The sequence below is a fragment of the Benincasa hispida genome, chromosome 4, assembly GCF_027475165.1.
Source record: "Benincasa hispida cultivar pf3 chromosome 4, pf3_genome.v1.1, whole genome shotgun sequence".
Taxonomy (NCBI): domain Eukaryota; kingdom Viridiplantae; phylum Streptophyta; class Magnoliopsida; order Cucurbitales; family Cucurbitaceae; genus Benincasa; species Benincasa hispida.
The window spans coordinates 33076976-33101456 of record NC_143481.1 but is presented as its reverse complement, the minus strand read 5'-3'; the positions used below and the strand labels follow the sequence as shown (position 1 = coordinate 33101456).

General features: G+C 35.5%; 1 protein-coding gene across 2 annotated transcripts; it reads right to left on the bottom strand.

Annotated features, from left to right (window-relative positions):
• Positions 1 to 258: 258 nt before the first annotated feature.
• On the bottom strand, positions 259 to 6381 carry LOC120076679 (Galactose oxidase/kelch repeat superfamily protein). 2 transcript variants are annotated; one of them, XM_039030574.2, is made up of 14 exons: positions 6081 to 6381; positions 5859 to 5955; positions 5648 to 5725; positions 5453 to 5575; positions 5272 to 5338; positions 5078 to 5139; positions 4802 to 4941; positions 4594 to 4720; positions 3317 to 3431; positions 3140 to 3228; positions 2107 to 2190; positions 1707 to 2027; positions 1555 to 1614; positions 259 to 883 (listed from the first exon to the last, which is right to left on the bottom strand). In XM_039030574.2, the coding sequence occupies exons 2-14, from the start codon at positions 5946 to 5948 to the stop codon at positions 707 to 709; spliced, it is 1533 nt and encodes a 510-aa protein (XP_038886502.1). In that variant the 5' UTR covers positions 5949 to 5955; positions 6081 to 6381; the 3' UTR covers positions 259 to 706. The 2 variants fall into 2 exon arrangements, with proteins under 2 accessions (XP_038886502.1, XP_038886503.1); XM_039030575.2 differs by having other exon boundaries at positions 5648 to 5785; positions 6081 to 6311.
• Between the last annotated feature and the right edge of the window lie 18100 nt (positions 6382 to 24481).

Below are 24481 nucleotides of genomic sequence, written 5' to 3'. Positions count from 1 at the left end.
TTGAAAAATCAACCATATTTAATTTTGTGACAGACTAAAATTGAAAAAATATTCATGAAACTTTTTGTTATTATTTAATCATAAAAAATTAACTTCGAAAGAATTAACTTTAAGATGTATTTAAAATACATGAATTAAAATCAAACATTTAAATATATAGAGATTAAAATCATCCAAAAAAGTATGGACCAAGGTATTTTAACCAATTGATAAATTATCTATAAATGTGGAACAGAAATCAAACAGCCATCTATGAGATTGATCAGTAACTTTCATACAGTTGTCATCAATTAAGGGAATTTCCATAATGCCAGAATGCTACAAAATCGAATTACAAAATAAATCATTTTCATGATAGCCAGATGAAGAACACTCCCACATTTCAATGAAGTATTGACGAGGAACAGAAAGAGAACTAAACAAAATCAAAGAAGACACTCCAAAGAATTAAGTATAACAACAAATGTTGGAGAAAAAGAATACAAGTCTAATTACCTGTAGAGTTTCCAAAGACAACAGTACAACTTCATCTTTCGTACCGACTGTCAAATTCGTGTACCTTTTTGCACAATAAGGGTCACCTCTGGTACCTGCCAATCTAAGAGATTGATACCAAAAATTTTCTAATTGAGCTTAATTTCAGTGTTACGGTGGTTTAAAGGCGGTCGTCTTGCCAGTGCGAGATTATTGAACAGGGTTTCAAGGCCTAGCTGCTGTTACCGCCTGCGATCCACCGCCACACCCCACCAGAACCTTGTCTCTGAACTGATGAGGCAGCTTCCATATGTTTCTCCAGAGCAGATTTTTGTTCCCTCAGGAGTTGGATCTCATTCTCAATGGACTGCATTGATTCAAGCATCTTTTGTAGTTCAGCTATTTGCGCCTGTTGGTCAAAGAAAAAAAAAAACTCAGAAAAGGATGCACCAGTTGAGATCTTTCAATCAATATGATTTTCAAAAGATAGTTTCTGATGCATTGTCCCAGCTTGTCAAGAGATGGGAAGGGGGAATGTAGATGTCTTTTAGTTTTAGGTTAAATTGCAAATTTGGTCCCTATGGTTTACAAATAGAACTTACAGGGAGGACGCTGAATTGAGTTTTGAAGTCTGGAGTTAATATATTAGAGTTAGGAAGTCTATGTTTGAAGTGCAGAATTGTGAAGATGGAGTTCTTTGATAATGTGCAAAAGAGTAAAAGAGAAGTGCAAAATTATGAAGATGGAGTTCTTCGATAATGTGCAAAAGAGGAAAAAAAGGGAAAGATGAAGATTCTTAATAAATATGCAAACTTCAATAGTGAACACTATTAAAGTTGGTGGAGTTGAGTTATTTAACACCGACTTCAGAAGTCGATGGGCCAAAAATTCCCCTTAATTTCTATGGTGTGATAAAACTCTCATAAATAGTCCATACACTAGGAACTATATATGAGGATTTTATTATGGACCATTTATGAGATTTCAACTAACTTTTAAACTCCAGAGACTAAATTCTAGCTTTTCCAAATTAGTGAACTAAATTTGTAATTTCAACTTAATTTTATTATGAAATACAACCTCCAATTTAAAGCATCTTGATCGTTCAGCAATTAATTGGCCTTGCACTGACTGTAATTCCTGAGATAAAAAGTAAAAAAAGCCATAGATTTCAGAACGAAATATGAAAAAAATAATATCTCAAGACGTACATTTTTACCTTAACGTCATACCTTAGACAGCTCTGCATGAGTGCTGTTTACTTCATCAATCTCTTGTTTAAGTTTAGAATTTTCACCTTGAACTTCAGAAAGTGTTAGCTCTAACTTAGTTTTCTCTTCTCTAATGGCCTCAAGTTCAATAGCACCATTTGGTTGAGAATGCTTTTCTTGTCTACCATTAGAGACACCATCTTCTATTATTGAAAAGTCCAATTTTTCAGTCTTGGCTAAGGCATATGCAGCAGTAACAGAAGCTGCCGCTGCCGCTGCCGCTGGTGATTGAAATATCTTGGGACGCAATGAGTCTCTTGGTTTGGGTCTCATGACAAAAACCTACAAGGACACATAACGGCACTAAAATAAGTCAAGGGTTCAGATAAACATAGGAGGAGATGTATTACCTAGAACATACCTCATTGTTATACTTTCCGTTGTAACCGCCAAAAGCAACCAAATATTTCTCTTGATCAATTGTAGCCGAACTAATACTAATTCCCTGTTCCCAAGTTGAAGTGGTTAGTAAAATATCAAGACGACCACATACATTAATGAAGACAGAGACACTTAGTTACGTTGCTGCACAATGGAAATCTTAATTAACAAATTCAATGACACTTTGAACCACCTAAAGTAAATAGAAAGAAAACACTTCCCGTGTAGGCATGTACACATCTGATCAGTAGATTATGATGACATTATTTTTGGACCCTTTGTCTACCTACAAAAATCTAAACTTCAAGAAATAAAATCATATCACGCCAAGAGCATAAAAAGAATGAAAACACTTCTTTAAGTGTACATGTAATATTTATATATGACTCCTTTTAAAAATCAAAACGTTATTTGATTGGAAATAGTAATAGCTTCTTTCTGTCATATTTACAAGGATATATACTTGGACTTCATAAAATTTCATTACGACACTACATGGTATGTTTTGCTTCTAGGGTTACAACTTGTCTTCACAGAAGCTGCATAAGTGCCCAATCAAAACTCCTTCCATAAAAATAACAAAATTTTCATCAGTAACAAAAACAAAAGTTTTCAAAATGCTTCTCAAGTCCTAGATTCTTCGCTGATACAAGAAATACCAGTACTTGGATATCAATGCAAATTCCAGGCCAGTACTTTTTTCTTTGAGGACTGACCATGGTTGCATTGCGTGTGCCCTATGTCTAGGGAATAAAAATAAGTCAAATATATTTCATGTTTACCAGTAAATTAAAGGCATACAACAAACACAAAGGGTGCTGCAACGAAAGAGAAGAAAAAGGACGAGAACAGTTGCACATTACACACCATGTCCAATCAAAGTGATTTCAAGATGTTATCATCAAAACTAGTATCAAGTATTTGCAACCATCAGATAAAGTTCAACGTATGATCATGATAAAATGGAAAAATCCATATGAAATAGTCTAGGCAGGAATGTACTCTGCAATCACCTCGCTAGCAAGGGGTTCTCTTTGCTTTACGCTTGTCAAAGCTAACCAAGAAAGCTTGGACATATTTAGCACAATTGTCTCTGGGCAACCTGTAAAGGAATGTCCACAAATTCATAATAATCTTTTAGTAAATTAATTTGTTAAAGCTTATATAATAATTTAAGAAACTCCAAATACCATTTTTATTATCACCACCACCGACTATATACCAGTTCTCATCAATGGTTATACCAGCATGACCTGCCCTAGGAGTCACCAAATCACCCTGTAATTGTGGCTGGGACCACTCCATCTGCAGCATGCATAAAATTATAATGCTTATTATTTATTGCTCATCAGCATTCCTACTTCGACCCCAACTCATTTTCCTTCCACGGGAAAATATACTTTTTAGGTCTATTATGAGAAAAATAGAAATTTACTTCGAATGGTTAAAGGGGAACAGAATCATTATAATTACAACCTCTGAACCATTAAAAATAAACACCATTAGTGGAGCTCTACAGTCTACCTGGGCAAAATGAGACAAAGAATAGCCCAAGGACCTATCAAAGGTAAGTTCTATAACAAACAAGTGAGAGGAGGGCGACACTATGCAATACTTCTAGCAGAGGTCTGGGTTGTAGTTTCTAACATATGATAAGATCAAATACTGAAGGCAGTGAGGGATAGCCAGGAGAGATTCAAAGTCACTTATAAATAAGCAGATAGTGACAGTAGATTCTGGCCATGGACGATTACAAGTGGTTTAAAACCATAAAGTTCCATGCCACCAACAAAAGGAGAATTGGATAGCTTGACCAAAAATGTTAAGCAAAGGAAGGCTACAACCTTGTGCTGGATCTTGAGCGCCAGCTTTCAATTTTCCAGTAATGAAGCAACCTTGTGCTGAAATAGTTGATGCTCTAGCATTCCAACCATGAACTTCGAGGCAAAGCTAAGAGTATGGTTTCTTTATTACAGTTGACTCGTCATGATAAATATCTTGGAAAGTCAGTTGGGTGGTACAGATATATTTGGAAATGACCCTAACTTCTATGACACTGAGTTAAAATCTGTGGCTCAAGAGACCTCATGTTCTTCTATTCCAGAAGAATCATAATCACTCATTAAACAGATAATACCACAACAACTACAAAACTTCAGTTCAATCATTATTCCTGCCAAAAGTAAAGCACCAACCACAGTAGTTCCAGATTATAAACATATCAAGACTAGTATTGACTAACATGATTTCTATATAGGACATTGCACTTTACAAGTATAATACTTGGTATGCAAAGGTGTTACAATAAAAACTCATAGTATCAATATTGACAGATATTCTTATCTTTTTCTTTATGTAAACAAATTGACAGACAAGCCAAGGGAACAATGGGTCGAGTCATACACACAATCAATTCAATGAGGAAAACATATGAATGCCAAAAGGAAATAGAAGAGGAAATACTCACGGTATGAAAATCCAGCACATGAAGATCACTAAAAAAGGCTGAACGAGAACAACCACCAAAAACTAGGAGGTAGTGTTCTGCATGCATTGCTGCTGTATGATCAAATCTTGGAGCCGGTGGTGACTGCCTATCAAAACCCAAGGAAAATGATGAAGCGGTCTCAAAAAGTAGACAAATACTTAACCAGACAAGCAGAATGAATACTTACTTTGCCTCCAGCTCATCCCAGGTTAATGTCTCTAAATCAAGAACGTGGATGTCGTTTAGAAGCCTCCTGCTACTGTCTTCTCCACCAAACATTATGATCTTGGAACCAAAAAGAGTTGCTGAATGTCCAGCACGAGCAATCTGAAATATTAACAACTTCATAAGCAATACGATCAAGAGCATTTTGAAGGGTGGGGTATAAGCAAAAGTTTTTGAAATGTTAACACAGCATCAGAATTGAATCTACACCACATCATTAAAAAGTTTGGTAAAATACCGGAATGTTTCCAGCAGTCTCCATAACACTCCATGTGTGTGTTTCTAGATCAATGCAATGAACTGCAAGGACCATACAAAGCGAACACGGTTCCAGAATCCAATTAAAAAACATATTGCAGTGTAGAAACACCACATTATTCATAGCAGCACAACATTAAGAAATATTATAAAGGTAGGTCATAGAGCACAAACCCAAAATTCTATCAGATGATCCTTTTAAATTTCCACCAAGTATGATGAGTTTCTTATCCCATTTGACCTGCCAATTTAAATTAACCAAGCAGTCCATCAGATGACCATTGACATGAATCAACATAGGTATGGTATGAGGAATGTAATAACTGTACCAATAAGCACGCCTAAGAATCCTTACCATACTATGCCCTGCAATGGGTGGAAGAGCCTCAACTAGGCTACCATTGCCATCAGAATTCTCGACACCGGGATTCATTTGAAGTTTAACACTGGACCACGACAAATTGCTGAGGTCCAAGACCTGTTTATAGACAAACGCCCATCAATCCAATGAAGATGAACAAAAACCAAAGTAGACTACCACGTTTAATACCTGAACATCAGAGAGATACCGGCCATTACGGCTTCCACCGACAATGTAAAGTTTCTGATCAACAACCGCTGCAGCATGCTATTGTAAACAGATGAAATCACCGAAATTAGCTTGCACAATCAAGACTGCCCCGAGAATCTACAACACTTACAAAATTGTAACAAAGGCAAAGAAATACCAACACAGTCCGACATGGAATCATAGAATTTACCTTATATCGAGCTGGCGGTCGAGAACCAGCCACCGGTAATTCTACCCACTGATCAAACGCCAATCCCCAGCGCCAACTGTCGACATCCATTTCCTATCTGCAAATCATTCGAGGGCGCAAAATTCGCAATTGAAAACACAATTTCCATGACTACAATAGCGGAAGTTGACGTAATTGCAGAAGAGAACAGGAATCGAGAAGAAGAAGAAGAAATTGAAGTACCTGAGGATGATTGGTGGTGAATTACGGGTACCGGCGAGATGAATGAGAGTTTCGCCGACAAGATCTGCAAAAGCGATTAAGGACAACAATGCGGAGATGATAATGAAGCGGATCAAGCAAAAAACAAGAATTACGCCGTCCGATCTGGTTCTTCAGAATTCGGACAAGTCCTTCTCTGAGTCTCTTGAGAGAGAGAGAGAGAGTGAGAAGGATGCGTATGCGAAGCGGACCACCGTAAAAGGTCAAAGTCGTCGTCTTTGCTTCCTTGTTCCTGTTAGAATTAACATCTCACCGACGTCTCAATGTAATTTTATTTTATTTTTTTGCAAAAATGGCAAAAACTCCTTAATTTACTATTATAGTTACAAATATACCCTCGAATTTTTAAATTTAAAAATTGAGTCTTTGCCTTTATCTAAATATTAAAATTAAACCCTTAAATTAACATAACCGTATAAATTGTAATAATTGTATAAGTTTGAGGTTCAATTTTAAAAATTATTGTAGGTTTGATGACTCAATTTTAACGTTTTTAGAAATTTAGGGGCATAATTGTTACTATTAAAGGTTTAAGGGTATAATTACAACTACCATAATACTTTAAGATAGTTTTTGCAATTTGCTCTTTTATTTTTTCTAAAAAAATAATATTCCTTCGATGATTAATAAAGAGATTTTGAAAATTGTTAAAAAAACAATCGTTCCTCAATTTTTATCAAAGTGACTATTTAGTTTCTAATCTTTAATTGGTAATAATTTAGTCATTGAACTTTAACAGGTAACGATTTCATCCTCGTACTTTACAATTTGTTATGATTTAATCTATACCATGAAAAATATTAGTATGATATGACCAAATGTTGTAAGATTATTTGATAGATTGGCCAAAAAATTAGACAAAATGTTATTTAATGTAATTTTTCATTTTTTTAATATTTCATTTTCTTCCTCTCTCTCAATCCTCGTTTTACTTCTCTCTTTAAATATTATCCTCGTTATTTTATTCTTCTAAATCCACAACGACCAAGCACCATTCCTTGTATTTCGTCCCTGACGATGACAAGTGGAGTTCTTTTCTTCATATGACAAATCGTGACGATTGATGGAATATATCATGGTAAGAAAAATCTCACCTGCAAGAATTGTATCATTTTGTTTTGTTTTTTTTTTTTTTTTATAATACTAATTTATCATATAATTGAACATTTTATTAGACCTCTTTTAAAGTTGAAAAATAGTTAGATTACTAAAAACTAAAAATTTCTACTTAAAAAACATGCTTTTTAAAAAAAAATTGTTCAACATTTTGAGAAGTGAAATTCTATTTTTACTCGCGTTAAAAGATGCAAATAATGCCGATAAAAATTTTCTTTCCAATCTCTTTTCATTCAACCATTTCTTCTATCTCCTCTGTTTATGTTGTACATTCATATAAGCGAATGGATATAAAAAAATTTAAATCATCATATAACTTTAAAGCGGTAGTTTCATAGTTCAAGAATATGAGATGTTGAAGAAAACATTGTGCAATCCAAGTTGAGAGCCAAAATGGTCGTTTTTGGGTTAAAGGATCGAACAAGCTACCAACATACACAACGCATACGCGCGCACACATGCATTCTTTGATGGGAAGTTAGTTCACATATCCCCATTCTTTGATGGGAAGTTGGTTCTATGCTTAAAAAGAAAAAAGTACACATGTTGATGTCGAATTTTGGATAGGAAAAAATAAATCTGATTTTCATGTGACATCAACATGCTTAAAAAGAAAAGGTATACGTGTTGATACCAAATTTTGGACAAGGGAAAACACATATGACATTCAGATGACATCAACTGTAAATTTGTAATTCTCCATCCCCAGAGTTGTGGTCGCTTCTTGGCTTAATTCTTCGTCCTCAGAACAAAGTTGTGATCGCTTCTCCTTTTCATTGTAGCTTGATCATCAGTTTCGTAGCTTCTTTTCTTATCTCACCTGGATAAGGTTAATCTGCCTATCTTTTGTTACAGATTTTTAATTTGGTTAGTTGACTGTGGGGTGGTCAACCCTTAGTTTTTCACCCAGTATCTTTACTGAGAAAATTGTTTAAGTCCCATTTGGGTTTCTCATAGCAACTTTCTCTTTTGTAGGTAATTAAGTCTTGTTTTAAGGTTCCTCAGTTGTCTTTATAAAATCTTGCATCCAAATAATTATATGTAGTTGTATTGCTTCCAAAATTTTTCATAAATGTTTCTTTTGTAAGTTTTTCGTGATACTTTAACCAATAACTTGATATATGTATAATACAATGGGAGAGTTAAACGTATCTTGTGTTTTGCAATTTTGTAGAGATTCTCTAGATTGTTGCTTCGAATTTTGCTTTTTCTGTAAAACTTCTATTGATGCAAAACAGGCAGTAAAGTATTCAGTCATCAAATCCTTTTTAAGTAATGATTGTGAAATCTTGCTTGTGAAGGCGATCATTTGATCTGCATGGTTGAGAGTGGTCAGATTCGCCGACTCAATATGCATACCATTTTGGAGATTCATCTGATTGAGGAGTTAAGAACGCAGCAACACAAGAAGGAATTTACTCCTTCCCTATTTATAGGACAAGTAGAGACACTGCTCTCTTAAAGGTTCGGGACTTGAACAATGTGGCACCACACCCTCTCCTGATCAGAGAGGGGTTCAATTCTAGTTGGTCTATAACTAATTATTCATTAGAAGGATCGATGGTACTTAAGAAGTTAGAGATAACTACAAGGGCAAAACGATAATTTTGGCCCAGCTGTACTTACGAGCAATTTGTGAAGGGTTAATGTACTATTGATTGGTTATATGCAATGGACACAAAAATATATTTGTAATGTGAAGAGTGCAGCTGTCGGTCTTTAGTGGAGTGACCGACAGTTAATAGTGTTGGGGTTGATGTCTTAAATCTTGTAGGGTCCTTTAGTTTGTAAACAAGTGTATGGGCAAACATTTGTGATGTAATAATATGAGATATTTTATTCACTACTGTATATGAAATATGAGATATTTTAGTTGCATTAACTACAAACCAATAAACTAAGATCCCTGGTTATTGTTGTAACTTAAGCATGTATGTGGAGACATACAAGTGGATCGTGTTTTAAGTGATAACCTAAATGGTTTGTAGTATATGGATAAAGAAGGGAAACCTTATCTTGGGACGCTACGAGTGTGGCCCGCTTTGTAAGTATTACAAGTGTTGTAAAGTACTACAAATGGTTTGATCCTGACCATTGATATATTAAACATACGAGCAGGGATACTCTATACAAAGGATTTTGTATAAGACCGGACCACAAAATGTTTAGTCTCGTTATATAACACCGTTCATGACAAAGACTTTCATTTCATTAGGATGACCATAGGTAACATGACCTTAATCCTGAGTTAGTTGAGAACTCCTGCCTATGAGGGCGATTCTTTGATTTGCATGGGTGTGAGTAGCCAGATCGCCAACTCAAATCTACCACTTTGAGGATTCGTCTTATTGGGGAGCTAGGAACTCAGCTACACAAGACGAAATTCACTCCTTCCCCCAAACATGAGTAAGTAAATAAATTGCTCCCTTAAGGGTTGATTCTGGGGCTTGAACAATGTGGCGCCATAACCTTTTCATGGCCCAAAAAGAGTTCACTCATAGTGGGACTTTGATGTATTGTTCATTAGAGGAATATGTGGTACTTAAGGAGTTAGATGTAACTACAGGGGCAAAACGGTAAATTGGCCCAACTGTACTTACAAGCGATTTGTGAAGGGTCATCGTACTGTTGATTGGTTATATTCGATGGACACAGAAATATATCTATAGTGCGAAGAGTGCAACTGTCGATCTTTAGTGGATTGACCGGCAATTAATGGATGGTGGATATCGTGATTAAAGAGTTTAGTCAGTTATTCACATACCGTTGGAGCTTTAAGCTACAGGTCCATAAGGTCCCTTTGTAGCTCAATGGTTTCATGTTGAGAATCAATTTTTGGGTCAGTTTGAAATGTTCAAATTAACAAAAGGGAATTTAATTATATATGATATAATTAAATTAATTAAATTATATGTGATATAATTGATTTGATGTATTAGATACATTAATTGGAGGATTTAATATAAATATGATTTATATTAAATGTCATAAAGGAGAAACAGGACTATGGTTTAAATATTACATATGATGTGATATTAAAACTATAGGTTATAAATATAGTGTGATAAATTAGTTATTATATTTATTTATAACAAAAACAATTATGAGATAATTGTGGTTGGTTATTTTTCTCTATTAATCGATCAAATGGGAAGTTATTATCAGTTTTAATAACTAAAGGATAAAAATGAAAATTGTTTTTATTTTTCAGAATCGCATCACATTCAATCGGGTAGAGAAAAGCTACATGATAGCCTTTGAGAGAGTGTATCCTCTTGGTAGTGTCGAGTTTGCTGTTCGAGGATCTAACAGTTCGTGTTATTCATTGGTTGTTCGTTGCATTCGTGCACTTGATCGAGTTTGCTTGGACACTTGACTGGTGTTGAACGAGGGAATACTCAAAGAATAGTTCTTCAAAGGTATGTCACTCGATTCCTTTTTTTAAAAAAAAACTTAAAAGCATGTTGTAATTTACTTGATGATGCATAACTAGTCTTGTTTGATTGTAAATGTGTTGTTCTTTCACAATGGGTTCGGAACGTTCTGTTTCCGCTCAACAGTTCTCTTGTTTAAGAGTTCCTTCAAATGAAAGTTGATTGATTTAATTAAAAAGTTCAATTAATTATTCAAGTACCATTAAAGCTTCAATCTATTAGTCCATAAGGTCCCCTCGTTAGCTCAATTAGGATTAATAAGAATCTGATTAACTTTGGATTAGTTTGAATTGTTCAAATTAATTAAAGGTAATTAATTATATAAGATATAATTAATATAATGTATATGTTACATTATAAAGTTTTAATGAGAGAAATAAATATTTGAATATGATTCAAATTTCAATTATATGAATATGATTTATATAAGATTGAATTAATATAATGTATATGATACATTAAAATATAAAGTTTTAATGGAGAAAGAAATATTCCAATATGATTCAAATATTAATTATATGAATATGATTCATATAAAAACATATTCATATTAATTCTATAGGTTATATGAAAGATTAATAAACTATAAGTTATATTATATGTGATATAATATAAACTATAAGTTATATGTTAGGTGTGATATAACATGTAGATTTATTAATATATAAATTTTATTTAAATTTTAAAATATTTTTTATTTAATATATTTTTAAAAATAAGTAAGGAGGAAATTATTTTTATAACTTCTCCTCATTAATCTCTCAACTTCAATACATGAAAACTGTTCCACGTTTTTAACAGAGAGTGAGATCTCTTTCTTCCTCCTACGCCTCCCCCCTACACAGAGGTTGCCTATGAATTTCTCTGGTGAATTTCTCTCACAAATATCTTCTACTCTCTTTCTCCCAAAACTAATCAAAACGAGCCCACAACTCCGCTTTGGTTCTCATCCTAGAGAATAACGAGCAAGCCCTCGTGGTGGTGTCCAAAGGAGTTCCAATTTCATTGGATTTGGATTGCTGTGTTTTTCATGTTGGTGAACCAGGGAAAGATTGTTCTTGAGGCGAATAGAGAAGTAGCGTGAAGAGTAATCGTCTACAAGGGTAAGTATTAATTCTCTTCCTTTTGTCCTCTCAAGCATGCTATATATATTGTGTTTATCCTGTAAAATAACTTTACATGTTCTTCTCTTTATTTTCTGTCTTGTTTCAAATGAAAATTGAAATCATACGACATTTACGCGCTTTCACTTGGGATTCAATCCCTTTAGCCTCATTCTCGACTTCAACTTGGCGTCAGTCTTGGCATTGATAGCCTTGACTTTTGTCTTGAATCTTTGCTTCAACTTGGTCTCCTCGACCTAAGCATTGGTAGTCCATGCCTTGCTGATAACTTGTAGAAATACAAGTTATTGTCTCTTAAAAGTTGGAACAATTAGATTTTTAATGACAAAATAACATTTATGTTAAGGGAAAAAAACATGGAATTCTTCAAACACCACTAATCCTCACAAAAGCATACTTCTTGGTAAAACTGCTTCATTAACGCATCTTATTATAGGATTTCAAGAAAATTCACTAAGTGTTACAGGCTAAGCTAACGCAAGAGCATGGTCCAAAGTTTTCCAACGCAGAGAAGATACATTGGTTCGCGTTGTTCCTATTAATCACTACTTGCAAGTATGGGCATTTGACTGTCGGCATCTGAAAAACATCTAAACTGGCAGACGACTGACCAGGGCATGGAAATTAATGTTGTTTTATCACAAGTTGCTGAGAAAAACGTCTATAAATAAGAAGACTTACAACAAAGAAGATATACCATTCTTAAAGAAATCATAAAACTTAGATCATAGTTGCTCTGTTGTTGCAAGAAGAAGATAGGAGGAAAAAAATCATTGTGATTATTTATCAAAGAGAATTGTTGAAGACCAAGCTCGAAAGAGAATTCTTCTTCATTTCTTCACCAATTTGGTTGCACACGCATTTGAATCAAACCAAAGAGGACAAGAGATTGAACTTTGTAGCTTGACTCCTTCCTTTTCTTTCACTTCATTTCCATTTTTCATTTCATGCAATTAAGTGTGATCGTTGTAAAGACAATTTTGAATTTCAAAATTCAATCCTACATTTGATCCATCTACTTTTGCCTTTCTATTTACATTCTATTGTATGTGATTGACACGTTCTTGACTTGTTGCATGCTTAATTTTCAAGCTTTAATCATCTTGATCATCTGGTTGAAGTTATAACTCAGTTAACTATTCGAGAGAATAGGATAATTAGAAACGCATTGAGTCAGAATACACAGTAGATTTAGAGATAAAAATACTTGTGCTTCACTACATTTTGTGACCAATACATGCACCTTAGAAATAGGAGCATATGTGACATTCACATTGAGAAATGTTGAATAATATGATCAGAGGAACAAAAACCTAACACATCTACATACATTTGGTTTGTAAACAAGCATTCCTGCCATCTTCATTTCACCTTCACGCCTTCACACACATGTTCATCTTACTTAGAATCAACGCATACCCTTAGCGTTTAGCACCACTCATTCATAAATCCCTCCGTTTCACTTGAACTCTTATGTTCTCTTGCATACATGCTGTAACACCCCGCACATTTTTATTTAATAATAATGTAATTTTCAGTAACTTTATTATTTGGAAATTCAGTAATTGTCCTTAGTTGAAGAGCATTTTTTTTGAAATTTTGGATTTGAAGTATAAGTGCGAGAATTTAAGTGTTGGCATGAAAACTATCCAATTTTAAAATTAATGGCAGGAATTAATTTTCTTTGGAAAAGGAAAGGAATTAAATAGTATAAAGTGGAATAAATAAATGATTTAATTATAGTTATACTATTTTCCTTTTTAGTTATTATTATTATTATTATCATCATCATCATTATAAAATAAAAAAGGAGTTGTCCTCTCCCTCACGCACGAGATCTCTCTCTCCCTCCAAATTTCTTCCTGCCACTCACGTGTCGCCGCTGCCTCCCTCACTGCCTAGATCTGACCTCGCCGCCGCTCGCTCAGCCGGTTTCTCCACGCCCGTCGCACCACTTGCCCAGTAGGAGAGCCGTCTGAGTCGCTGCCGATCCAGCCCTCTAACCACCACGTGCCACACCGTCTTCCAGCAGCTTGACTTTTAGTTTTTGGTAAGATCTATTTTTTTGGTGGTTAGGTTTCTTGAAAGACTTTGAATGCCCACTAAGTTGGATAAAGGATTAAATTAGTCGCATTATTTAATTTCAGATTTGAACTTGGGAAATCGCAGCAGCAACTGTCTAGTGGATTCAAAATCGTTCGGCAAGAGTATTGGTAAGAATTATGGTCCTTATTGTTGGTTTGTGGGCAAGCTTCGATTACTGAATTAAATTTGACATAACCCTTGTATCTTTCAGGTTCCAAGTCATCGTCTATTAGGATTTAAAATCTGTTAGCAAGAGATTTTGGAGTCGAAATCTTGGGAGTGGTTGTTAATCAAGTTCTTTGGGGCCGTTACTTCAAACCACAATCACCGTTTAGTTGTCTGATTTTATCTGTGGAATTTCAATTAAGGTAAGTAATCTTACTACTAGAATCGCTTTTGTGCCAGGCGATACACTGTAGATTTAAAATTGAGGATCCTGCAACAGTTTTTCTTTGAATAATTTTGATTGTTTTGAGGTTGGATGGACTGCTTATGAAGGATATATGAGCATGTGATAATATATTGGAATATGATTGCGTATGAGCTTGATTTGGAATCTTATAAGTTATATTAAATGAAGATTGAGTATGACCCTTAAATTATGAGTTAAGTAGCACTCCTATTGGAGTGCCTTCTAGATGAGCATTAGACATTTGATGATCTATATAGTTATGCGATTTATTATGAGAATGTGTAGACTGTATGATATATTACGAAATCCCAAATACTGTATTGTTTACATGATTTAGTGCATGAAAGTGATGTGCTACAGTTGATCCATTTAAAACTAGATTAAATACGTATGTTGAGGTTAATTAATATGAGGTTGACGATGAGGAGATTTTAGAGGATTGATGATTAGGTGAATGTTATATGTAATATGAAGTTAGATGCAATCTTCTTTCCTTTCCAGACTATGTGATTGCATGAAAGTAATGCACGTCCAAGGGCCCTAGTACATGAAAGAGATGTACTAGGGCTGGTGTGTATGAAAGTGATACATACCCAAAGGGTACTAGGGTGTACGAAAGAGGTGCATACTCAGTGGGTTATGTGTATACTAATGAGGTGTATGCCTAACCATGCGTATGAAAGAGGTACGCATCCATACATTTATAGAGAGGATCTGGGGTGTACGAAAGTGGTACATACTCAGTGGGTTATATGTATATGAAAGAGGTGTAAACATAACTAGATGTACGAAAGAGGTACATACTTAGTAGGTTAGATGTATACGAAAGAGGTGTATACTTAACTAGGTGTACGAAAGAGGTACACCTTCAGTGGGTTATGTGTATACAAAAGGGGTGTATACATAACCATGTGTACGAAAGAGGTACACATTAAGTGGGTTTATGAGTATACGAAAGAGGCGTATGCATAACCATGCGTATGTAAGAGATTGTGTTTCCTTCGGGATTCACCAGAGGTTGTGGGTCCTACGGGACTTACTAAAGATAGTGGACATACTCAACTACAGTAGGATAGAAATAAGTTTTTCATGTACATATGTGTCCCATGAGGATTAGAGCAGTTTATATGTTCTACTAGAGGTAGGCATCTAGAGGACATAGATGCCTAGTTTGACCCCAGTACTGGGGTTACTTACTGAGTATTTTATACTCACCCTTTTTTCATGTTTATGTTTCAGGTAAGAGTAGTGACGCGCCGATGAATGACAAACGGATTCGTGATCGAGTCATTGAGTCCAATTTTATGCTTCCGCTCATGAGATTTAAACTTCTTTTCATGTTTTTCTTAGCTTTCAGTGTTGATGTTTAAAACCTTATATTTAGATTCGCTTCCAGATTTATTTATTTTTATTTATGATTTATGGGTACCCTACCGTTGTTTTTAATATTTGAAATTAAATGCATAAGTCTTTTAAATTTATCTTATTTAATTAGCATTTATTTCACCACAATAGAGTGTCGTTTTAAGTTCCACACATGCATGTGTTTAGTAACGGCCTAACTCAAGTAGGGGGTCGGGTCATTACAGTTGGTATCAGAGCCCATGTTTTGGGTTCTATAGACTGACTTACTACGTAAGTCTAGACAGTCCTTGTGGTTCAGTAACGAATCCCTCGCCATCGCTAGGTACGTCCTACTAATGAAAGTTTCAATGCATATATGAGAATAGTGATGTAGTGTTTTAAATGCATGATTTCTGAGAAATACCCAGAGATAGTTAATGTACGAGTTTATGACAGGACATGGCACTTAAACCTGGAACAAGAAAGACAGTTGGAGAAAAAGTGCAGGAAGAGGGAGCTGAAAGTAACCAGACTATCCCGACAGCTCCAAATTCACCTATGGCCCAAGTTGATGAAAAGGCAATGGAAGCCAGAATTAGTGAAGCTGTTGCATCCTCCCTAATGGAAAAACTGCAAGAGTTAATCCGTAGCGCGATGGCAGGACAGACTAACCAAACCCAGGCTCAGGAGGAACCAGTGCCACTCAAGCAGTTACAGCAGACCCGACCGCAAAATAGAGACATGCAGGGCCTATCTCTTGAGGCTAAACATCTGAAGGATTTCAGGAAGTATGACCCTCACTCATTTAATGGATCGTTAGGGGACCCCACCAAAACAGAGATGTGGTTGTCATCTATTGAGACGATATTCCATTTTATGAGGTGTTCGAAAGAGCACAAGCTTCAATGCGTAGTTTTCATGTTGACTGGTAATGCGAAAATTTGGTTGCGTTCAGCAGAAAAGATGAATGATACCAGTGAGAAGCTTGCAACCGGGGAGCAGTTCAAGGAGCGCTTTTATGAGAAGTATTTTTTGGCCAACACCGGTACAAAAAGCAGACAGAATTCTTGAACTTGAAATAGGGAGCTATGTCAGTGGAGGAGTATGAACAGGAATTTGATAAGCTGTCCCACTTTGCTCCTAAACTATTAGCCACCGAAGCAGCAAGAACTAAGAGATTCATCCAGGGTCTGAGGAGTGGACTGCGAGGCATGGTACGTGCCTTGGACCTCAAGACGTATGTTGCGACACTGCGGGCCGCTGTGAGGATTGATGCTGACTTTCAAGTGGGAGAGGATTACAGGAGGTCGCTCGGGATTGGGACCTCCGCAAATCAGAAAAGGAAAGCAGACCAGAAGACTTCTGAATCTCAGCAAAAGAAACCGGTAACTATTAAAGAGGAAAAGCCGATCTGTAACTCATGTGAAAGCGTCACTGGGGTCGTTGCTTGGCTGGAGCAGGGGTGTGTTATCGTTGTGGACAGAAAGGGCATATGGCATATGAGTGCCCTAGTAGAAGCACTACAGATGGTAGGGACCGACCTTCGGGTCAAGATCAGGTGGGTTCAAGTGGACAACAACAATGGAACAGAAACAGTGCCACAACCTGACATGAGGTGGGGAGGCCGGACACTGTAGTTATAGATAAATTTACATTTTAGACCCTGACACTCTAGGTTTATTTGAGACTATGTTTGCCTGCCTTCTTTTCTATGCTTAGTTAGTATAAGAAACCATGTATGTTTCATTATCCCTATGCAAGAGTTTTATTTTATTTTATTTTATTTTTCCAGAAATGAACTTTCGAGGACGAAAGTTCTTTAAGAGGGGAAGAATGTAACACCCCGCACATTTTTATTTAATAATAATGTAATTTCAGTAACTTTATTATTTGACAATTCAGTAATTGTCCTTAGTTGGAGGGCATTTTTTTGGAATTTTGGATTTGAAGTATAAGTGTGAGAATTTAAGTGTTGGCGTGAAAATTATTCAATTTTAAAATTAATGACAGGAATTAATTTTCTTTGGAAAAGGAAAGGAATTAAATAGTATAAAGTGGAATAAGAAAATGATTTAATTATAGTTATACTATTTTCCTTTTTAGTTATTATTATTATTATTATTATTATTATCATCATCATCATCATCATTATAAAATAAAAAGGGAGTTGTCCTTTCCCTCACGCACGAGATCTCTCTCCCCCAAAATTTCTTCCTACCATTCACGTGCCACCGCCACCGCCACCTCCCTCACTGCTCATTTCTGAACGTCACCGCTGCCTCCCTCACTGCCCGGACCCGACCTCGTCGCCGCTCGCCCAGCCGGTTTCTCCACCGCCTGTCGCACCGCTCGCCCAGCAGGATAGCTGTTTGAGCCACCGCCGATCCAGCACTCTGACCACCACGCGCCACGCCGTCTTCTAGCAACTTGACTTTTAGTTTTTGGTAAGATCTATTTTTTTGGTGGTTGGGTTTCTTGAAAGACTTTGGATGCCCACTAAGTTGGATAAAGGATTAAATTAGTCGCATTATTTAATTTCATATTTGAACTTGGGAAATCACAGTAGCGACTGTCCAGCGGATTCAAGATCGTTCAGCAAGAGTGTTGGTAAGAGTTATGGTCCTTATTGTTGGTTTGTGGGCACGCTTCGATTACTGAATTAATTTTGACTTAACTCTTGTATCTTTAAGGTTCCAAGTCGTCGTCCATTGGGATTTAAAATCTGTTAGCAAGAGATTTTGGAGTCGAAATCTTGGGAGTGGTTGTTGATCAAGTTCTTTGGGGCCGTTACTTTAAAACTCGATCACCGTTTGGTTGTCTGATTTTATCTGTAGATTAAGTAATCTTACTACTGGAATCACTTTTGTGTCAGACGATACACTGTAGATTTAACATTGAGAATCCTACAACAGTTTTTCTTTGAATAATTTTGATTGTTTTGAGGTTAGATGGACTACTTATGAAGGATATATGGGCAAGTGGTAATATATCAGAATATGATTATGTATGAGCTTGTTTTGGAATCTTATGAGTTATATTAAATGAAGATTGAGTATGACCCTTAAATTATGAGTTAAGTAGCACTCCTATTGGAGTGCCTTAAAGTTAGATGAGCATTAGACATTTGCTGATCTATATAGTTATTCGATTTATTATGAGAATGTGTAGACTGTATGATATATTACGAAATCTCGAATACTGTATTGTTTACATGATTTAGTGCATGAAAGTGATGTGCTACAGTTGATCCATTTAAAACTAGATTAAATACGTATGTTGAGGTTAATTAACATGAGGTTGAAGATGAGGAGATTTTAGAGGATTGATGATTAGGTGAATGTTATATGTAATATGAAGTTAGATGCAATCTCCTTTCCTTTCCAGACTATGTGACTGCATGAAAGTAATGCACGTCTAAGGGCTCTAGTACATGAAAGAGATGTACTAGGGCTGGTGTGTATGAAAGTGATACATACCCAGAGGGTACTGGGGTGTACGAAAGAGGTACATACTCTGTGGGTTATGTATATACGAAAGAGGTGTATGCCTAACCATGCGTACGAAAGAGGTACGCATCCCTACATTTATAGAGAGGATCTGGGGTGTACGAAAGAGGTACATACTCAGTGGGTTATGTGTATAGGAAAGAGGTGTATACATAACTAGATGTACGAAAGAGGTACATACTTAGTAGGTTAAGTGTATACGAAAGAGGTGTATACTTAACTAGGTGTACGAAAGAGGTACACCTTCAGTGGGTTATATGTATATGAAAGAGGTGTATACGCAACCAAGTGTATGAAAGAGGTACACAATAATTGGGTTTATGTGTATACGAAAGAGTAGGGGTGGTCATTCAAACCGCAAAAAGTGAACCGTTTCTAAAAACCGAGCCGAACCGAACCGAAAACTCAGTGAAATCGAAAAATTTGGTTCGGTTCAATTTCACTTTCGAAAACTGAATTTAAAACCGAACCGAACCGTTTTTAACTAATATATATATATATATATATATATATATATATATATATATATATATATTTAAAAAAAGAGTAAGACCGAATTTAAAACTGAACCGCTTTTAATTTAAAGAACAAAATCAAATTTAAAACCGAACCATACCGAACCGCTTTTAATTAAAAAAAGAATATAACATGGATCTTTTAAAAATGCCAAAACCAAATTTGAAACCGAACCGAATTGCATATATGCGGTTCGATTTGAACCAATAAATCAGTTCGATTCGGTTTGACTACTAAACCGAACCGAACCGAACCGTTTCCACCCCTACGAAAGAGGTGTATGCATAACCATGCGTATGTAAAAGATTGTGTTTCCTTCGGGATTCACCAGAGGTTGTGGGTCCTACGGGACTTACTAGAGGTAGTGGACATACTCAACTACAGTAGGATAGAAATAAGTTTTTCATGTACATATGTGTCCCATGAGGACTAGAGCAGTTTATATGTTCCAATAGAGGTAGACATCTAGAGGACATAGATGCCTAGCCTAACCCCAGTAGTGGAGTTACTTACTGAGTATTTTATACTCACCCTTTTCTCATGTTTCTGTTTCAGGTAAGAGTAGGGACGCGCCAACGAATGACAAGCGGATTCGTGATCGAGCCACTGGGACCAGTTTTATGCTTCCGCTCATGAGATTTAAACTTCTTTTCATGTTTTTCTTAGCTTTCAGCGTTGATGTTTAAAACTTACTATTTAGAATCGCTTCCAGATTTATTTATTATCATTTATGATTTATGGGTACCCCACCATTGTTTTTAATACTTGAAATTAAATGCATAAGTCTTTTAAATTTACCTTATTTAATTAGCATTTATTTCACCACAACAGAGTGTCGTTTTAAGTTCCACGCATGTATGTGTTTAGTAACGGCCTAACTTAAGTCCTAGGGGGTCAGGTCGTTACACATGTATTGAGATTAGTGTAGATAAACCTCTCCCACATTTATCTAAGATCTTTCTACAACTAAAGCAATGCAAGGCCTACGCTAGTCTGTCATAAAATTCTTATGTTCGACCCTGGCCTCACCAAGAACCTAAGTTAGATTTATACTTAGATCTGGTTTAGGAAAAGCTTGTACGCATTATAGAAAGTGTAACACATCACCTCAATGCATCAACTAATCTTCTCACCTAGAGAAGTGATTCACCATTCATATTCTTTCATCCCAATCTTGCTTTTCACCTTTACTTATATACATTTTTAAATGCAAATCATGACGCACGAACACTCGCCCTCAGCCTTCACCTCGACATTGGTCACCTCGGCCTCTGCTCGATCTAAGACGTCTTCAACTCTACTTCGACTCTTCAACTTATTAGCTTCCTTCCTTTGATTTTGGTTATGAGGATCTAATTCACCCACAACTTCTGCCTTTAAAATTTCTTCTTTAACATGATTGTGGGAACTAAGCTATCATGGCCTTTATTACCTTAATTTTGTAAATATTCTCAATTTTGTATTGGTAGATCACTTTCGTCTCTACAAACGACACCAACTGTTGATGCTAAATTTTGGCTAAAGGAAAATGCATTTGACCTTCACGTGACATCAACAGTAAATTTGTAATTTTAGGAAGAAAGGACTTGCAAAACAAAGAAAAATGGCTCTGATGCTTAAGTTAATAAGAGAATTCTAGAATAGAGTAGAAGTCAAGAGTTCTTAATTTCCTCATATGGAGCCATAAGGGTGCATTTATAGAGAGAATGAGACATAGATTACCTTTTCCTGTTATGATAAGGGTGATATCAATCTTTCTTAATCTTAATAAATTGGAATTAGATATGATTAGATAAATCCTTTTTATCTACTATTTCTCTTTCCTTATCTTATTAAGGTTCTACATTGAGCAGAACGAGTGCGAGTCTTACTCAAGTCTAGGCCAATCGACCCACCATTCTACCTAGGCAAGCTCGGGTTCCTAACCGTTAAGACCTAATCATGTTGGGTCTTTGGATATTGGACCAATCTTGGAAGCTTGACCTCGGTTGGGTCGAGTTCAACCAAGCTCAATTCGTCCAATGGCCTATCCTTTTGATCTTCTCTTGCTTCTTCTGGACTCTATTACCCGTAATTCCAGAATCCAGCGGTAACAAAGAAACTAATGATATAAAGATATAAGTACAATTACAATGGGAGAATCGGACAAATAACTATTTTAATGGGGCTATTTGAAAAATGACTAACCATTTTTTCTTAGAAAAATATCAACTTACTAAATTTACATAGAAATTAAAAATCCATAGTGGACTAAAACACCGCTCAATTTAAAAATTTGAATCTACAGCAAACAAAGATCGTAAAAACTCTAGAAAATATAATTGTTATAAAATTTAAATATAAATTAAGAGATAATTCGTATAACAAAATGTACGTGTAACAAATACTATCAATAATCTCCAGCAATGGTTTTAATAATCTATTAAATTGATTTTTTAAGGAAAAAAAATATATGAAAAATTCGACAAACAAAATAGCATTAACCTGATAAAGCAGCATCTCCATGATATATAGTCATGATTTTGCAAATACATTTTGTCCATAACCTTAAAAAAAAAAAAAGAAAAAATTACACCAACATTTTTTTAAAGAAAGAAAACGTCCATGTAAAGTTGCCATAACCGAATTTCCAAAGTAAAAAGGTAAGGAATTTTGATACACTACAACAGAATAATCTCTTTTTAAAGTGCGTGAAATAGCTGCCGAACAGAAGAATAAGTTGAAAGCAATAACTTGAAACCCAACTCAATTTTGAAATCTGAGATTGAAGATGAAAAAGTTCACAATTGCAACAAAAAAAATCTAGATTTTTTAAAGTTCAAATGATGAAAATATTAAAGACTAGATCTCCAATTCGAAACATAAATATAAGATAGATTCCTAAATGTAAAAGGAGTTGGCAAGAATTTGAAAAAAAATTGTTTTTCAAAATATTCATTTTTATTTAACCTCTTTTAATAAAAATCATTTAAAATGAACTCTGAAACACTTTCCAAAGTTATTTCGAGCGGTTGTCAAATACTTTAATCTTGTCTAAAACGACTTATTTTCAAAATTAAAATACTTAAAAAATAATCCAAACGTATAAAACACCAGACATAAATCCAGGAGGTGAGGACGAGAGATGAGGGTTATAAAAGTAAAAAGCAACCCAAAAAATTGAGTTTCCCTCCACAAACATATGAAATCTGACCGTCTGCTTACATCAAAGCACACTACATTTTATTACGTATCACATTAGGAATGACCATGTGTAGCTGTTAAGTATCAATGTCCCTGCACACGTAGAATTCACAACACTTCCAAAATAGATACTTAACTTTCACAGAAATAGGGTAAATCGGCTTCCCCTGTATTACAATTATATATTAACAAAATGGATAACCAGAGCTAAGATTAGTAAGTTCACATGAATAAGCAAAATACGCAAGAACATAAAGAGAAAGCAAGGGAAATGAAAAGATCACAAGTCGTCAACTATTCGAGAGAGACGTCTCTCCTACTATGAGCTCTTCACTCACAAAATATTCCCCCTCCTCACACTAATTCCCAAAACCCTATAAATATTCATTTAGCTAGTCCCCTCCTTCATATATTACTCCCAAATGCACCCCCAACAGTCAGCAGGTCAGTTGGTCCCCTCTAGAGATGTTCAATTTCCCCACGGGACGGGGCCCAGTAGGGCCTCGCCCCGAACGGGGCGGGAATTCCCCGATTAGGCGGGGAATGGGGGGAAAATTTTCCATGAGCTAAACGGGGATGGGGACAGGGAATGCATTCCCCATCCCCGCCCCCGCCCCCGACCCCAACCCCGCCTCGTTCCCCGTCCTCGCCCCGATTAGCTTTTATATATTTATTTAGTATAGTTATCTAATGTTATGTTATTATTATTATTATATAAATATTACATTTAAATTTCAAATTTGATTATTTTTTGGGAAAGATAATGAATATGTTTAAATCTAGATTATATATGTAAATAATTTGATTTATATTTATTTCTTTCTACTAAAAAAATTAATTAAATTTTTTAAGCCAAAATTTGAGTAATTTATCTTTAAATTCAAATTTTCATATAAAACTAACCATAATAAACAATTTAGTGATATAGTTAGTTATTTAATTAAAATTTGCTCACATTAGTGATTTAAATTAATTGACTTTTTACAAAAAAAAAATAATAATAATAATAATGGGGAAAAATTCCCTGAGTTCCCCGTGAATTCCCCGTGGGGAATCCTCACTCCGATCTGCATGGGAAATTTCACGAGGATGGGGAATGAAATGGGGAGTGGGGATGGGGATGGGGAATGACATCCCCGCCCCCGCCCCGCCCGCGGACATCTCTAGTCCTCTCTCCCATTTTTGCTCGGGCAATTCATTTCTTACCCTTCTTTCTTTCATAAACTTACATAATAGGAGGCTTTACAGTAACACTAATGCAATGGTTATCTCTATCGCGATCTTCACTTTTCTCACCTAAAAACACAACAAACTAAGAGAAAAAAGGGGAATACACAACAAAGAAAATAGAGATTACCATAGAGATGGTCATCGTGTTAGGGCTACAATAAACATGATCATCTCTAACGCGACAACGCTATAAATGCGGCAGTGGACTATGAGGTAAGTATAAGATTAGCTTTCATACACTTGTAAGAGATGGGTCATTAATCATAAAAGTGTTTGTGAATGGATCATCTGTATAAGAAATACAACTCCGATAAATTCTAAAATCAAACCGGTTTAGCTATATTTGAAGAATTTTTATTTTTGGTTATTTATCAAAACAAAAACTTGTGTGGAGCCGTTCCTCACAATTTCA

Coding starts and splice junctions, on each gene's coding strand:
- LOC120076679 (XM_039030574.2), bottom strand. CDS start 5,948: ATGGATGTCGACAGTTGGCGCTGGGGATTGGCGTTTGATCAGTGGGTA. Junction 3,229..3,316: donor TGGTGGTGATAATAAAAATG/GTATTTGGAGTT, acceptor ATTCCTTTACAG/GTTGCCCAGAGACAATTGTG. Junction 2,028..2,106: donor ACGGAAAGTATAACAATGAG/GTATGTTCTAGG, acceptor GTGTCCTTGTAG/GTTTTTGTCATGAGACCCAA.